At 39.5% G+C, this 18,409-nt stretch overlaps 1 protein-coding gene across 2 annotated transcripts in view; it reads left to right on the top strand.

The window, feature by feature from the left end:
• nr6a1a (nuclear receptor subfamily 6, group A, member 1a) overlaps nt 1-18,051 on the top strand; it is a 59,824-nt gene extending 41,773 nt beyond the window's left edge. For both annotated transcript variants that reach the window (XM_077600913.1, XM_077600914.1), the window contains 8 exons: nt 6,620-6,850; nt 7,847-7,902; nt 8,714-8,865; nt 9,417-9,647; nt 10,392-10,646; nt 11,643-11,764; nt 11,867-12,019; nt 12,807-18,051. In XM_077600913.1, coding sequence (XP_077457039.1) covers nt 6,620-6,850; nt 7,847-7,902; nt 8,714-8,865; nt 9,417-9,647; nt 10,392-10,646; nt 11,643-11,764; nt 11,867-12,019; nt 12,807-12,937 — 1,331 coding nt within the window. In that variant the 3' untranslated portion in view covers nt 12,938-18,051. The remainder of the gene's footprint in view (nt 1-6,619; nt 6,851-7,846; nt 7,903-8,713; nt 8,866-9,416; nt 9,648-10,391; nt 10,647-11,642; nt 11,765-11,866; nt 12,020-12,806) is intronic.
• The last annotated feature ends 358 nt before the right edge of the window (nt 18,052-18,409 follow it).

The raw sequence follows: 18,409 nt of genomic DNA, 5'->3' as shown, positions 1-18,409 counted from the left end.
TGGTGGGGGAGGTCAGCGACTGTAATACTCGACTATAAATAGCAGATGACAGAAGCTGCTCATTCGTGCGACTTACTCATTTTCCTAATTTCACTGAAACTGATCCATCATTCAGGCCACTGTCTTGTCAAACCAAACCATCAAGTCAATCATGTTGCAGACCTTTGTCTTTCAAGGGTGTGTTATTTCAACTGGACTGAACCCTTCCCCCAGTGCACACACGCACACACGCACACACACACAAACCCACTTCATTTTTCCACATATAAGCAAACAGTTTTGTGGTTAATAACTATTGGAACGACATTGCTTTTTTTAAAAAAATCATTTACGTCATTTTGAATCACATTGTTTAACTCCAAGCTTCATTGTATGTGGTCGATGACTAAAGAAGACGTTCTGAATTGTTACATGATTTGTAAACTGTTTTGTGAAGCATGAATTCAGTAAAAATTAATGTTGTGGTTACATCGATTGGAAGATTCCATTGTTTATATATTCACTAAACAGGCGAACAAGCATTATTTAAAACTATCATAAAATGGCTTACTAATAAGCCTAACTGTAAATAAGAAAAACAGCATCACTGATATTTACCCATTCAAGTTTAGCATATTTAGTTAGGTGTTTGAGTTACATTTATGTAGCATTTATTCTAGATTGTTGGTAAGTAATACATTACCAATTGTAAAAGGCTGTTAAAGATGGAAACATTTTGGTCAGATGTTCACTCTATAGAATATTAGTCATAGAGAAGTCTAAAAAAAAAACTAACACTAATGAAAGACAAAAAGGCAAACAAGGATGGGCGGGGGATTCCCCACATTATTTAGCCAAATGACTTTGCGTGTGGCCACATTTGCATATAATTAATATGAACCTCTGCTTGGTGTGGTATTACTCAATGCTAATTGTTTAGCCTTTAAGAAGTCTGGTTGTATATTATCAAGATGGGTATGTCAATAAGATGCAATTGTTTCTTTGGAAGTATCCAATCTACAACTGCATGCACATAACTTAGAAGATTAACATCACAGTGTGGCTTGCCAGGAATTTGGGATCTCGATCCCAGAGGGTCTTCAGATGCCTTTAACCTCTGTGAATGTGTTTGATGTGTGACCCTGTCATATACATACCGGTCGTAGTTTCAAAACTTTACAACAGTCGCGACGGTCTTCCTCCATAGTTTGTAAAGAGAATTAAAGGAGAAAAACAGACATGAAATGTGGAAAAATAGGAAACGGGTAGGCCTGGAAGGAGGGGGGTGTGGCTCGAGCGGAAAAGTACAGCAGATTCCTCCAACCCCCGCTCCGTGACTCAGCTGGGCACGATTGTGATGGAAAGCACGAAACAAAACCTGAAGAGAGAAGCCCCTTAGTAGCAGGCCTTGTTGCACTGCCAACTTCTCAAAAGGCTGCTTTACACTATGCCCTGGCCTTTGTGTGCTCTTGGTGTGGACAATAGAGAGATTTGGCCACCATACTTGTGCGTTCTCAGCATGATGAAGCTTCTTTGCAGATATATCCGCAATCAGTGTTTTTTTTTCTTTTCCCGGAGAACAGCTCTATTCTCCATGACAAGTGATGTACATCTCACTGAGTTTTTGGCCTTCCATTGAACACAAACTGAAACATTATTAAATGTAAAAAAGAACAAATATTGATGTTGATTTTTGACATCACCTTAGCACGCTCAACTTCCGTTTCCTGCTTTGTGTTTAAGCTTGGAATGAAACCCAGGCTGACCCCTGGGAAACAATGCAGCCTTTAATGGGTGTTGAGGGTGGTCTCTCGCTCTCTCTCGCTCTCTCTCGCTCTCTCTCGCTCTCTCTCGCTCTCTCTCGCTCTCTCTCGCTCTCTCTCTCTCTCGCTCTCTCTTTCTCTCTCTCTCGCTCAAAATCTTTTTAGAAAAACACATGGTTCCTACTGTTTGCTATCAGACCTTTACCAATTGTTCACTATTATTGTTACTAATCTGTTTTTGTACTGCAGTTATTGTATTTTTACATACCATTTTGGCTTGGTAGTTGAAACAAGTTGTACAAGTCAACTAGCAAAACAGGATTCAAAGTGGGCCAAGGAGAAATTTTGCATCATTGACCCCTGTGTTTAAAAAAGCATACAGCAGGTTTTACGTTAAACATCAGTCTCATCCTGCTTTTTTTTCTTTATAATTAATTGGATTGGATTGGATTGGATAACTTTATTCATCCCGTATTCGGGAAATTTCATTGTGACCGTAGCAAGAGGGTGACAATAATAATTTTATGATACTTCTCGTAATATTTAAAGCAGTACTCATTGGATATGTCAGACTACACTATGTCGTCTTTTCTTTTTTGTGTAAACTGGCAATAGAGCATTTTTGGTGAGTGAACTATGGGAATTTTGGGGGAAAATTTTCAGTCTCCACTCACTACTTCTCATTCTTGGGCTTTTTTTCCGGCTTGGCCATGCGAGCCTCAGCGTTTATGCTGCACTTAAAAAGGCAGCTGTCATCAATCAGCCAACGTGCACCAATGCTAATGCTTTGCAAACTAGCAAATCTGTTTTTTTAGATGATTTGAACTTTTAAACGTCACTAAAGTTTGGTTAACATTACCAAAGGGCATTTAAAAACAAAAAAGCATTATTTTCATTGTTTTCAACTTCTCTGAAAGACTGTCACAAGTTACCGTCGAAAGCAAAATGCAGGTGACAACAGTTGAAAAACCAACCGTATAAGTAAAACTACATTGCTCAGAAACTTAAAAGAAGTAAAACCCTTCAATAAATGTCATGAATATTTAACTGTCATGTGCTGTGGAAGGAAAAGGAGGAGTCGTGGGACATGACACGCTGAGATCAAGTATGTGAAGGTGTGAATCAGCCTGTTTATATGGTGGCCATGCACTTGAAAGACAGGGTGATAAATTTGGCAAATAAGCTTGAGTGACTGCCACTAGAGTTGTTGTGTTTTTTCCCCACTGAAGGAAATTAGGAATTTCACAATAGGAGGTCAGTGAAATATATGGTTTTAATGTGTTTTCCAAATGAGCACATGGGCTGACAAATGGCTGACTGCATACTGTAGGTGAGGATCCATCGCGTCACTTCTGTGATCTTCCTTTCGTCAGGTGGCAGAATTTTTTTTTAACCCAAGAAGCTGTTGTGGTGAAATGGGTAAACTGATAAATTACAATGGAGATGGTTATATGAACAAAATATTTAGGTTACTGAAATCGTGAATTCTCATTCTCATTTTTCACTGTGAAGTTTACATTTATGTAAACTGTTTACGGTTCAGCCTTTACCCAAACTATTTCTATAGCAGGCACATTTCAGCTTGTTTAGTGCCTGGAGCTTATGGAGGAAAGTCTCTTGTTTGTACATGCTGCGGGTTCTGTAATATAACAGACCACAAATGATTTGTTACTGTAATAAATACAATTTTTGCATATATGTACTTTATTCATTCACAAAAAGGATTAAAAATAGGCAACTTCAATTTTGCATTCTATTCCACATCATCAAAATTTATCTAAATGTATTTGTTCACATGTAAGAGGAACTTGGTTTACACTGAAGTCTTTGTATAATAATCCAATTCTTAATCATTTGAGCATGGTCAATATTAAACTAAAAATCTTAAACTTGTTATTCCATTTGTGTATCTGGAATACTAAGCCAGGAAACTTAAACGTTTTCTCCATTTCATTACATACATTATATTACCATTGCAAAACTGCAAAGATCACATTTAATGTCTCAAACGGCATCTTATTCTTAGCTTATATTTTTTAAAATATTTTTTGACGAATGTATCGTGGAAAGGAAATTGCTTTGATTCTGGCGCCGCTTCTTCTGACACATATCTTAACCTTTACCGTGTTAATCACCAGCATAGATGATTTCTAATCCTTGGATAGTCTTACTCTGTAATGCTCCATTGTCTCCTATATAGTGTGCCTCTCCCACTACCTCTATGCAGGCAACAAATTTAAACCTCACACCTTTTAAATGGTAATCTGTCAATGGGTGTTAGAAGTCCCCAAATCTTCATTCAAGAGACTTTATACCTTGTGCCCTTCTCCCATATAGATACCCCCCCCCCCCCCACACACACACACACAGATTCTTGCGAATTAGCTTTAATACATGAGATCTGCAGCTTTCTATTAAACCCCCACCTGCTCCCCAGAAAGCTCTTCTTAGCCTGCTACTTATTCACGTGCTGGTGGCATGTAACCTTTTAAAACTTCATGCAATCCTGCTCATTTGAGTATTCAAGATGATTGTTGATAATTGTTAGCGCAACAGTGCACTGTGCTGTTTGACCAGCTGAACTATTGACTGGAGTCACAATCAGGTTCCCTCTACTAGTAGCAAAAAAAATCTGTGTGCTTTTTTTTAAAGACTTTTTAACAGATGGTGTAAATTGCAGTTTTTAAACTAACAAATCTGAGTGACCTATAACAGCTCGCAAAAGAAGAGTGGTCCAAAATTCCATTTGGGAGGTTCCAGAAACTTTGTTGATAGTTATTAATTTTTGACAGAGTATCATATTCCTGTTAGTATTTGGTGTGGTTCTTTTCTTTCCACAAAACATCTCAATAGAAAAACGGTTCTGCACAAAGAGACACTCTGGACACAGTTACTCCCATTGTTATTGGCTCGGTAATTACATGTAATCCTATTGGAGGGTATAGGTCCCTCCTCTGTGGAGAACAATTTGTTGCATTGCACAAGAGTCTTACATTAATCAGGGGTCCAGGTTAATCTGTCGACCTGGTGGGCAGCATTAACCTGCCAGCCCGGCCTGTTATGTCTATCTCTGTGCCCCCACCCATTCGTTCTAAGTGGCAGCACCCGCATTTGCCCGAGGAACGCACACACTGACATCCTTACATCACCCATAGCAACGCAGTTCTCCACAGGCAGTATTCAGGTTTAAAAATATGACTTTTTAAAGACAACAACAGTGCCCACATATACATTAACCAAATTAGTGTTACGCAATTACACTCTTGTTTGTTTTTCGTCTTTGAAAATTCAGTTTTATAGGGATCGGTACCTATAATATAATGATGCTTTGGGTTTTTTTAATACTTGAGTTCTCATTGTAAAGAATACTAAACATCAGGATTATTTGTATCATCCAATTAACACTTCCAAAGATTTGAGACTGCTGCAGATGGTCTTTAATCTGTCAAAGATTATTTATCTCTCTGAAAACCACATTGATTTACAAGATATCCAATACAATAGGGCCAAGTTGGTCAAATCTCAAAGGTCATGTCACCTCATTAGCTTTTCACCTCAATTCTTCAATTTTAACTTATTTTATCACAGATACTCTTTAGAGATACAGATACTCTGTTTTTACATTTAAATTAATATTGTGGTTTATGAAAACTGTAGCAGTGAACACTCCATTTAGTCAAATGCACTCTGCTGGAATCCTTGTCTTTTGATACCTCGTCGCTTTCATCTATGCAGTGGCTAACCATCGCAATTTTTTTTTGCACAGTTATAGATCTGTTTGTCTTGATATTTGACTTTTGAATTCTCTTGGACAAGATTCTATAATTTTAAATGTGTAAAAATCCTGACAGAGAGAGGGACATTAAATCCTATTTTGCCGTAGACCATACATTTGTGTCAACAGCGCGAATAGTTCCGCTTATGGCAAGAAGGGACAATGTTGAAAAGAAATATTCCTCTTACTCAGGCACCTTGTCAGGTTCCTCATATATTAAGCCCACTTTCATCCTGATATCGCTTTACATGCTTGCATGTGTGTGCGTTGGTTGCATGTTCCACTTGAAGGATTATAAAAGGTAAAATACATGAACATTTTAGACTGTTTCATAGATCAACGGTAGGCAAAACAGTAGAGCTACATTTCAATCAACTCAACTGCTAGTCTGTGATAATGTGCAACATCATCCTTATTAAAGCTGTTCCTCCTTTTTGAGTTGATTATATGCGTTACGTAGTATGAAGGTAGATGGGGCATGAGGGATTAAAAGCTTTTTGACAGCTTTTCTACATTGCTGTCCTAACATTTTCCGAGCACCTACCGTGAGGAGCATATAAGTTTCTTGAGCGAGCTGCAGTCTAATGTGTTTCTTTTTAATCCACTCTTAATTCTTTGCTACGCCAAATACTGTATCCGCTTCAAAGACTTGTCCTCTCCTCGCCATCCTAATGGCTGAATGTTTCCACACTGTAGACATGTACCGTGAAATAATAAGAGGATGAATCATATTTACCTCATGCCACGCTACTTAATTTCTGACTGAGTACAAGGTTGTTTCCTGTTCATGTAATAATCACGGGTGTTGTTTAGAGACGGTAAACAAATCCTCATCAAAGCTCCTGAAAAAAAAATACATAAGAAGTATGTCTTTGCGCTGATTACACCTCCACTTTCACAAAATAAGAGTTATAGCTTAAAACCCTACTAGATTAGCCGTACTCAGCTAAATATTAACAACCCCCGAAATTGCAATTACAAACTTGTGCCTGGAAGGTGGTTTTGGCACCCACATTTTCCCCTTTCAGAGAAAAGATTTAGGGCAACAAAATCCTCCTAGTAAAGAATGTACTTTCTTTCTGTATTTTGGTCAAACTTGCAGATGATGCAGCTGAGCAACGTACTTGCCTTATCTGTGGAGATAGAGCCACAGGCCTGCACTATGGCATCATCTCCTGTGAAGGCTGCAAGGGTTTCTTCAAGCGCAGCATTTGCAACAAGCGCGTGTACCGCTGCAGCAGGGACAAGAACTGTGAAATGTCACGCAAGCAACGCAACCGCTGCCAGTACTGCCGCCTACTCAAGTGTCTACAAATGGGGATGAACCGCAAAGGTACCGCTATGTGCTGCCAATTTGTGGCAGCGTTCAATATTCAACATCACTTGCCTAATACAAATGCAGTACATACAGTCCCAAAATATTCACGGCCTGACCTAATTAAACGTCAAGTGTAACATTTCATCGCTGTCAACTCTATTTTCACTTCTTTGTGTAGCGACTAATGTAATGTGGGTGGCACGGTGGGTGAGTGGTTAGTGCGTCGACCTGACGGTTCTGAGATTGAGGGTTCAATCCCAGTTTCGGAGGTTCCTGTGTGGAGTGCACGTTTTTCCTGGGCTTAACTGTCATGCATACATGCAGCTGCACAAACACACATTCCTATCTTGATAACCTCAAAGAATGTGAGAACACCTGTGTTATATGCTTGAAATTAAGTTATTATAATAATTATCATTGTTGAATTTGTTATTAATGTTATTTACTTTATCTTTTTTACGCATTTGAAGGTAGTCACTTCTCATTAGCAGTCATTCTTCATCACTTTGTGAATAATTATGACTAGTTTTGTACTTAAATGTATGTACAGGTACATTTCAGTGTGGTCAATCTAAATAACTGGTGCTTGAGAATGGCATCGATAGTTCTCGCCCCAGTTCTTCAGTGCCCCCATACGGATAAATTGTGAACTGCACTACCAGTAACTTGTTGAACCTGATAATACCAGATAACAAGGATCAATGATTCTGATTACTACATCACCTAAATGTGGACTTGGAAAAATAATTTGGTTTTCTACCGTCTTAAAGGTAAACTTTCCCAAGAAATTCTATTTTCAAATCTGTAAAGAAAACCCTGTCAATCCAACCAGGAAAGTCTATGTATATTTAGAATTTAAGAGAAATCTCACACGTCTGTTAACATTCTTATTCTCCTTCTACACTACAGAGTTTGGATTTCGCCACTAGATAGAGCTAAAGTATTCATAATCCCCATTGTCATGATATGGAATGTAACAATTGTCATTGTTTATCTCTTTTTACCATTCAGCAATCAGAGAGGATGGAATGCCAGGGGGGAGGAACAAAAGCATTGGACCGGTTCAGGTAGTTAATTATAATTAACCAATTATTAATAACTATTCAAGATGTTGTCTGTGGAATATTTATTGGCCTTTTTTGAAATGTAAACATCTTTGGTTATCTGATCTTTGCTTAATGACGTGAGTACAAACTCTTCACTTAAATGTGTGACTCCAATAGAGTTGGTGGGAGGATACTCGTTATAAAGTATGTAATGATAGTAAACCTTGACCTCGTTATGTCATCAGCATATTAGCACAATATCCTCTTTTCAGTTAGGATTTTGTTTTTAAGTTTAGGGAGAGTGAAAATGGTCGGAAACCATAACATGAGACGTGAAGCTACGAAACGCCAACGCACAATTGAGGAGAGAAGTGGAGATGTGCTCAATTCAAACCAGCTCAATATATTTGATAAAAGGGAGAGAGAGAAAACTTCCATGTTGGCATGCGTTAAAAGGCAGAATCATTTATTCCATTGATGAGAAATGAATTACCGTTTCAGTTTATAAACTGAGTTGAAACTAAATTGACCCTGGCCTGACACATTCACGGCATTTTAATATCTTGAACATAGCATTTTGTCAGTTCACCCTCTGTGCGATGTGTGCATTTTTAAATTGGGAATCCACAGCCACAAACACACTAGTTATTCTTTTCTTTCTCTCGAGGTCTCTTTCATTGTGGGACAGCGGCCTTGCTTCTGTATATTTGAGTGTAAAGGACTGTCGTGGTAGTACACGCTAATTAACAGAACTGAGCTACTTTGTGCGTTTGGTCAAAAGGACACGCTGTACATTTCCCCCAATGCCAGACATTGTGTGTGTGTGTGTTAGATCACAGAGGAGGAGATTGAGCGCATCATGTCAGGACAGGAATTCAAGGAAGAAGCCCCGTGGGGCAACAACGGCGACAGTGACCACAGCTACCTCAGCAACGGGGCTTCAGAGGGTAACCAGCCGTCACCCGCCTCCACGCTGTCTTCCAAGTGAGTCGCTCCACTGATCCACTCGATTGCATAGCTCCACCACTCAGGCTGTCACTGAGATAATGAGCTGCCCCTGACAGTCTACTACTTCATTTATTTCTACAAAACTAAAAAGTATTCATTGCATGAAGAATGCCTTTGTTTGTAGCTCTTCAGGCATGGGGATGACATCAAACATAAAGAACTCACTCCACTATCAGCTCTGGAGACGTGAACACTGTCTATCTTTACTCAACAAGGACAAATAACATCGAGGCGCTTGCGTGGCGATATTTATTTTCACCTCCTTTTATATAAACGGCTTTATCTCCTCATTTGCAGCTGATAGCTAATCAGAGAAATACTTGTCTTTGACTTATCGAATACAATCTAAGATAAAATGGAAATGAGAATTACAAAATGCCATTTTAGAATTCGCCATAGTATGCAGGTACAGTATCAGTCTAAATTTTAAGGTTAAATGCTATGAAGACTAAGTTAAATATCTATACATGGAACTTTCCAAAATCGCCCTTCACTCATTTCCCGAACTTAACGTTTACCTTTTCCAGTCGCTCCGCCGAGATGAACGGCTATACAGCAGCCCTCAGAGATCAATACATCAACACCTCCATGTCAACACACTACCAGCTTCTTCCGCACCTCTTCAGTTATGCTGCCCAATCTGGCCTGCTGGCCCCCCAGCCCCGCGGCCTTTACCCACAGTCCCATCCATTAGTGCTGCAGCTGGTGGCGGCAGAAGACCTGGCACCCCTGGCCACCCCGATGCTCATTGAAGATGGGTGAGTTCATGTGAAGCCCTCCATAAAACACTCCTCGCCCGAAACAAATGTGATATTGTGTCAATAAGTCTCCTTTTTTCCCTCCTTTTCAACAGTAAGTATCGACTCAGTCCACTTTTGGTACTCTCCACAAGGCACTATGGCGAATATGAAATGGCTTACCAAGTTATCCCAATCATGAATAATTTGCTTTGGTTTTCGATCATTTCTATGCTTACAACCTTACGTCTGACCTCACAAATGGTCTTTTACATACACTGGTAAAAAAGAAAAGAAAACAGCAACAAAAGCAACTGCAATGTTTTATTTTTTTATTTATTTTTGTTCATACTCAAGTAGTTTAAATATACATAAAGTCAACACGAGAAAATCTGGCAAAATGGCCAAACAATATGTGATCTTAACCATACAAGAGTCCTGAAAAACTGGGTTTTGTTTCATTAATAGCTGACATATAAAACACGGCACACTGTTGCGTTATGTGAAGCTTTTTTCTAAATAATTCCTTAAAAACATGAAATAGTCAGATTGCATGTAGCGGTAAATCATTTTATTTTGACACGATGTAGGAACCAACAAGTTTTAGTAAAACCTGGCCACAAATGTTCTCCTAGAGACCAATTTTCGCAATACTTGCTTGAAACATTTGTGGTAGATACCGTCTACCAGCGGCCAGCCGTGCATTGTGCATGTGGGCCTTCACCCTTTCTTTAACCTGTCGTTGTTTTGTATTTTTCACAAAAGCTATAAGGTAACACAGGTGGAGCTGTTTGCCTTGCTGTGTCGCCTGGCAGACGAGCTACTCTTCCGCCAAATCTCCTGGATAAAGAAGTTGCCTTTCTTTTGTGTGCTCTCCATCGAGGACTACACCTGCCTGCTCAGCTCCACTTGGCAGGAGCTCATCCTGCTCTCCTGTCTCACAATCTACAGCGCCCAAATATTTGGCAACCTGGCCAATGTCACGGCCAAGTACACTCCTTCTGATGACGAGCTGCAGGGGTGAGCGGCTGTGGAAATGACAGTGTAGCAAACTGGCCTCTATTTTTCATATATGCATTTTTACCACACAACAACTAATTTCTGCTCCAGTTTTCCTCTTTAATGAGTTGACACATACTCTACACTCACAGCAAATTTACAAAATGTCCCTCCCGGCCGGATAACTTTTTAATACCGGTTGACAGATGAAAGCATTTTCCGTTTTTTGACAGAATTTTGTCATCATTCTAACAACAGCGTATTCCACTGCCTTCATTTGATATCCTATACTATCTACTGCCTGTTATTGCTTCCTCCTACTGGTATTTTTCGGGGGGAGGTTGCGCTGTTTTTAATAATAGTAGATGTCAGATTTTAGGATCCTGTAATAGCCAACCACTACGTTACCAAGAATTAGGAACGGTAGATATCACAGGAGCAACTTTTCATACAGACAGCCAGACGTTCTAGTCTGTTAGTGCTGTAGTATGTCCGAAATGGTTTATATTTCCTCAAATCACTTGAAGAAAAATAGAATTGGAATGGGGCCAGTGAACCGGTCCATGAACAGGAGGACTCCCTAACACACTGCTGTGGCTAGCACCATCTGTCTGGCATATGATGTTATGTCCGTCACTATAGGTAATAAAGGATGTGTGGGGGGGTATGGGTGAGTGTAAATCAGGCCAAAATTATCTAACCTCATGACACGCTTTCTCTTAATATACAGCACAACTCCGAGTCCTCAGATAATAGTCCTGGTCTTTTAGGACTGAATGTGTGATTTAAAGTGGCAACTCCCTATTTTAGTGTTTTTCTGATGAATCAGATAAGAACAATGTTTGTTGAGGTGAATGAAATTTTGTGGCTCATTTCCTGTAAGCATGTGTGACCAAGAATTATTATTTGACATGCACACAATACACGAGTAGCATTTTGTTTTAAATCTTTAAGAAGTAAACCTACTGAAACCTGTTGTATCACACATCTTTTTACATTTTCGGTTCTGCCCCTCAGTTTTGGTGAGGATGGCATGGAGGTAATGGAGAGGCTGATATATCTCTTTCGCAAATTCCACCAGTTGAAGATCAGCAATGAAGAGTATGCCTGTATGAAAGCAATCAACTTCCTAAACCAAGGTACCGGAACAAAGGCTGTGACTCCCTTTTCCTTTCCCTCTTTATTTTTAAGTGCATTTTTTTTTTATTCCTTGGAACTTATCTGTTTTTGAACCTGTGCAGATATCAGAGGACTGTCAAACGTCTCTCAGCTTGAGCAGCTGAACAAGCGCTACTGGTATGTGTGTCAGGACTATACTGAGTATAAGTATCCGCACCAGCCCAAACGCTTCCCTGAGATCATGATGTGTCTGCCAGAGATCCGCTGTATAGCAGGTAAGACCATTGTGAGGAAAAGAATCACTGTATTTTCTTCAGATGTTTGATTGAGCAAGGAAAATGAAAGGACACCATGAACCATCTTTTGGTTTTGTGAAAGGTTTATCCTTATTAAAAAGTCTGTCAAAGTTACCTCTAAATTTGGAGATTCATTCAAATGATATAACAATATCAAAAATAGAAGAAAAAAAAACATGCGTTTGCAATTTGATTTACTTCATAACCTCTGATTAGTTAGATTTGAATTATTTGTAAAATCAAATATCATTAATGTAGTACATCGTAGGCGTGGCATCTAAGCACCCTTTTGAAGATACCTCGCAGGGCCCTAGACAATCAGTGGTAGAGAATCGTGAGCATGGGTGGATAACTTAACCCGTAGGGGAGAAAGTAACCCATTCCATTGTTATGCAGCTAGCGAAGAACTGTTGCGCAATCTTTTTGTTAACGCATTGAGAGATTTTTCGCGAGGCATCGGGAAATGGCAACGATCCACCCATGAGAGGCGCTGCAGTCTCAACATTCAGACTTTGTGCAACTGTAACAGAAGAGGGCTCTTCATATTTCTCCTACAGCTCTTTAATCTTCCGTCCGTTACAAGCTTTAATCGCATGAATTTGAATGATGAGTGATTGCGATTAAGTGAAATGAATTAGTTTAAATTACAGCCTCAGATTAATAATTGGATAACCCTCTTGTTTATGATCCTGTAGAGGGCCTCAGTAAAAATAATGTTTTTTTGGGGGTGTTAAAAAAAAGTTAAAGCAGTGGAATGTATTTTCAGGGAAGCTGGTCAATGTTCCTCTGGAGCAGCTCCCTCTCTTGTTCAAAGCAGTCTTGCACTCCTGCAAATCCAGTGTGACCAGCTACAGGACGGCCCCGTCACCCTGCGTGACCGCCTCCTCTGGAAATTAGAGGCCTTCCTGACCCTGACATTATACCCCCACCCCTACCCCCCCTAACCTCATACTCCTCAAGGCGAGGGACGGGTCTCACCTCTAATGAATGTGACAAGCAGCTAGTTTGTTTTTCTTAATGACTTTTTCTTTTTATATTTATTACACGACAGAGCTGAATGTATGCTGATTTACACTGTGCACATGCTTCTGTACAAAACAAATGCTCATAGATGCATTGGTCTTTGGAGTTTACAAGTGTGTATCCAGTTTGCTCAATGCGTCAGTGTTGCCATTGTTAGAACTAGACTTTAAAAAAAAGAGTTTATTTTATTCAGATGGGGGAAGATAGACACACGTTGAGACTACCTCAGGAAGATGTTCTTGCTATTTTCGTGGTGTTCCTAAAAAGATGCCCAGTCTTATACAAAATTCCAGTGGATGCTTCGGCACCTCAATCAGAGTCTGGATGTTCAAAAGAGCTGTGCAAATCAAGCCAGAAGAAATGATGTCTTGTTACATGGGATATACATACTAGATATTGAAAAAGATGAGCTACTTTTGCTGCGTGGAATCTTAGAAATTTTGCCTTCGGGAGGCATAACATTCCATGAGTGACGGTGACAACGGTGACAGCTATTTGGATCATTCGGATCTTCTTTGGAAAAGGAGTATACGGGTATATTTTACAATCATAGACTTGGGATGTAAGGCTTTATTGCAAGGGTAAGGGAGGATGGCTAGCTAGCTTTGCTCATTGTTTTAATGTTTTATTTTTTATTTTTTTTTGACCAAAGTATTATGCAATGCTTTTATGAAATGCCCATCGATGGGTATGGAGCTGATAGCTCGACAAAAAAAAAAACGTTTCTTGTCAATGAAGGATAAGTACAAGAAATGAATTGGATGGGAGACCCTCTGATGGAGAGATGAGCACATTGCCAGATTTTCTCCTAAATTCTGCTACACCTGCACCCATATGTGTTCAGCAGACATGGTTTTCTGTCATTCTATCATTTAGGGGAGGGTGACAACTGATGAGCAGTCGTGATTCACTATTTCCATGAGCAGGTGGTCGAGAAGACACCTTTAACCCATCGGCATAGCAATTTTTGCTACTAGATGTTTATCAGGTACTGTCGAGTCCAATCAGATTTTTGCACAGCCCCAAAAACCGGAAGAAGATTAGATTAGACCTGACCCTGCCTCAGGTCCTGTCTAAGTGGTGCTCAGTGGGTTTGATTGGGACGGTTGACTCCACAGACTAGAAAATGAATGTTTATGCGCTGTTCCAGGTTCAGCCACCAAGATTGCAGATAATCAGTTTAGGATGTGGTGATGATCTTAGTGTGATTGATTCTGTTTGGAGCATTGCCTAGACTTTTGGCCTTTGCTCCCTGTGACGGATATGCACATTATTGTAGAAAATGGTCTTTAATTTTGGAACTGCTCAAGTGTCTTCTGTGATTCCTCCAGTTTTAAGCAGTTCCATCCATGTGCAAAAACCATTTGAAATGCAGACAAAACTGCATTCATTGCAACAACTCTTTCTTTTTTTTGGGTTATTTTGTTTTTCTTTTTTGCACACATCGGTGACGTTCAGAGACCTTGACCTCGGCCACTGCCGCCCAGTGTGTTCCTCTCAGGTCCCTATTGGCCTGGATCGAAACAGGGTAAAGTGAGTGTTATGTATTGCATTCATGAGTTACTCCAGTGACCATGCTGATGTGCTTGTTGTGTTAGTAGATGTAGTTTTCGGGACATAGAAGGTCCTCTGTAGGAAATTGTTGCCGCTTGATATGCGTGGGGGTCATCCCGCCCGCTTCACGCTTGGAAAAGTGGATGTAATTTGAAAGTGAAACCCATAAGGTGTGGCTACTGAAAAGTCCGCTTGGCCCAATCTTGCCCTTTTTAGCCACATTTCTGTGTGCATTTACAGCTTTGCAGGGCTGTGTTTCTCTTTCAAATGCTTCCGCTCTCTTTTCATCTTTTCATTTTTAGACATTTTCATGTACAGTACCTATGTAGTTTTTTTGAATGTTTTGGGTTGTTTTTCCCCTCCATGTATTCATTCTTTTTTTAATTGAGGGTGACTCCTCATTTTCTGTTTTTTAACTTTTTGTGGACTTGATTTAAGACTCATTCCCTTGTGCACAGTAGTTCATGAAAGTGTTACTCAGGTGACGTGATATCAGATGCATTTTATGAGACATGTCTGACATCTTGGAACCGCTTATGTATTACTTGATATTCTAAATTAGTTTTTTTGGGATCACTTAGGATTCTGCTTTTTTTGTCATTTTCAACAATGGTGAAATTATGCAAGTGTTTGTTTCACAAGTCCAGTGGAAGCCATGAAGATACAGTCAGGAAAGGTTTTTTTTCTTTATAAGGCAATAGTTTGAACCTGCAATAAATACCGTAATTCCTCGAGTACAGTACATATAGTATACCCCACCAAATTAGTCCTCTAAATTGAAGTTTTTAGTCTTGTTGATGTGGCCATGAATATAAACGTATACTTCAATTTTAATCACTGTTTTTGCACATTAGTCCACAAGATTTCCCACTACAGTGAAAGCTCGGAGGTAAATGCTTTCATCCATATAATTGGAAATGTTGAGGCAGGCGTTTTGAAATTTTCATAAAGATGGCAGATATCAACACACTCAGATTACAATACCCCAATTAAATCTAAATCAGAAATATTATACATTACAAATCAAGTCCAAATGAAAGTACACTTTTTTTACACAACCATTTATTAGCAGTAGACATCTGTAAAAGATGGATATTTTTTTCTTTTAAATTGATCTTTAACCTTCCACCTTAATTCATAATGATTTTTGCAAAAAATGTGCACTACACATGTACTCGAGAAATCACGTTATTTGATTATTTATTTTAATTTAATAGGAAAAATAATCCTTATGGCCCGGCGGCTGAGTGGTTAGCGCGTCGGCCTCACAGTTCTGGGTGTTGAGGGTTAGATCCCAGGTGTGTCCTCACTGTTTGGTGTTTGCATGTTCTCCCCGGGCTTGCGTGGGTTTTTTCCGGGTACTACAGTTTGCTTCCACATCCCAAAAACATGCAGGGAAGGCTGGTTGAGCACTCTAAATTGCCCCTAGGTATGCGTGTGAGCGTAAAAAGTGGTCCGTCTCCTTGTGCCCTGCGATTGGCTGGCCACTAATTCAGGGTGTCCCCCGCCTGGTGCCCGTAGTTAGCTGGGATAGGCTCCAGCACCCCACAGGACCCTTGTGAGGATAAGCGGTTCAAAAATTGAATGAATGAATGGATGAATGAATAATACTTAACCCAGTGAACCTTAAAGAAACACATTGCACATAGTTCACCTAGAAGTAGTTGTGTCAAGTTCATGATCTTAGGTGAAGCACTCATGTTCAACTACTTGAGCTCAGGGACTTGGAAACATGATTGATGGATGTGCCATGTTAAAAGCAAAAATACTCCACTTGGCTCCGCTAACCTGCACGAGCAGCCGCAGAGGCCTCTCAGCAGAGCAATAGTGATGCATTTGAAGGGGAAAAGTTCAGGGTGGCCAACAACAGAGCCGCTTGCAACTCTCTTTTCTCAAAGTAACTTCAGGAATGCATTGAACATCACACACATCTCAGATCTGACTAGGAAAAAGATCTGAAGAAGGATTTTTCCTTTCATGTCATCTCCACTACCTTACTGCCGTTTTCTCTAATAATCTAATACACGTGATGTTTTTTTTTAATTGCCTTTTTTTGTTTTGTTTTTTTTTACATAAGAAAAATGTCATTTGCAATTTCTGAAACTACCTCATTGTCATCATACACTACAAATACTGTAGGTGTTTTTTTTGTCTTATTTATTGGATTCATTGCCTAACTTTTCTCACCCAGTGACCTCTATAGGACTTTTGAAAGTGCTTCGAACACGATTATTGTAACTTTTTCGGCATTTTTGCCTCATGTTACCTTACAATTGCTGCAGTTAGTCTCTATCCGCCTCTCGTTTTTTAAGACCTGATTTGAACGCAACAAATATTTTAATCTACACCTTTCAGGGATCCTCGTTTATTCCAAACCTTTTTTTTCCCCATTTTCAATTAGCGTCATCTACTGTTTCACTTCTGCCTTGATATCGTGAATCCAAAACCAAAGATGAAAGAATGTCCATGACAATGTCAGCGTACTGATTGTTATTCACGTGAAGCAGTGCTTTATTTTCCCGTGTTGACCTTTTGATTTCAAACAGCCTGCTATCTTGTGAACGCTAGTTGATTTTGTGTACACGTTATTCAACGCGTCAGGGTGTTTTTTTGTTTTGTTTGTTTTTTTCCCATTGAGCTACATGATTGCTTTTCAGCATTCAAGGTAATGCAGTGTTCAGAGTGACACTGCTTATCATATCTGATGCTGCTTGTGATCAATTATCAATCAGGGAATGTATATCTGTGGTCACGCTGACATCTTGTGTTTACATGCTTCCACTCCGTCGGGTGACCCTGGCACTATGGCACGAGACTACTGCGGCTTTATCAATGGGTTTGGACTCATGCGGGCTATGATTATAGGCTTTTTCTTGCAGATTATAACGCATGGAAAGAATGAGTTTATTGGATGGAGAAGGGCCTTCCATTCAGGGATGATTATTAGCCTTTCTGACCTGCTCTGTATATGAGCGCCGAGCTAACTTCACATTGCATTTCATGCCACAACTGGTCAATTAAAATGTATCATGTTTTCTATTTACAACGTGTGTATGCCTAATATGCAGTTTAACGTTTTATTTGCCTGTCTCATATTGTGTTTACCGGCGTCCGCATGCATGACGTGTCCAACCCCCGTGAAGTAACATGTTCATAGCCTGTTTTATAGGAGCACAAGGTGAGGAAAGTCTGCGGCTCAAGTCAAAATAGTTTAAAAATTATGTATCTCAGGGAATTCATTGATGTACACACTGTTGCTTACTGTGAACAGACAATTGAAACTGCTTCGTGTTTTTCTCTTTGGAAATCTTGTCTGCTCTTGTTACTTTAACTACCTGTGAAGAATGTGATCCATTGTGTTTAAAGCATGTTTAGAATGTGTTAGGAAATGTAAAAAAAAAAACAAATAAATGTGAACGTTATGCAAGCATAAACACGTCCTTGATTTTTCTTTTAAGTCATAAAAAGGAATATTTGCTGCTGTTTAGATGCCGGTTTGATTGACTGATTTGACATGGTTTGAGATACTTTAAGTGATTTGCACAGTGTGGTGAGTACCACTAGTGGTACTCGGGGACCACCATGTGAATTCTGCTTCAAATTTGAGTGCATATTTGTTTAACTGAAGACTTTCACAAAATTGGATGTTTGTATATGTCAGTGATTTTTTTGTGTGTTAAATGTGCTACTACAACTACAAGTGGTAAGAAAAATACAGTTATTTTTCTATTTTACTGTTAATATTTTGAGTACTTATCGGTAAGCATTAACATATTAAGGAAATAATACAAT

The sequence above is a fragment of the Stigmatopora argus genome, chromosome 5 (assembly GCF_051989625.1).
Source record: "Stigmatopora argus isolate UIUO_Sarg chromosome 5, RoL_Sarg_1.0, whole genome shotgun sequence".
Taxonomy (NCBI): Eukaryota; Metazoa; Chordata; class Actinopteri; order Syngnathiformes; family Syngnathidae; genus Stigmatopora; species Stigmatopora argus.
Note: the sequence above shows the minus strand (reverse complement) of the source record. Positions and strands in the feature narration are given on the sequence as shown.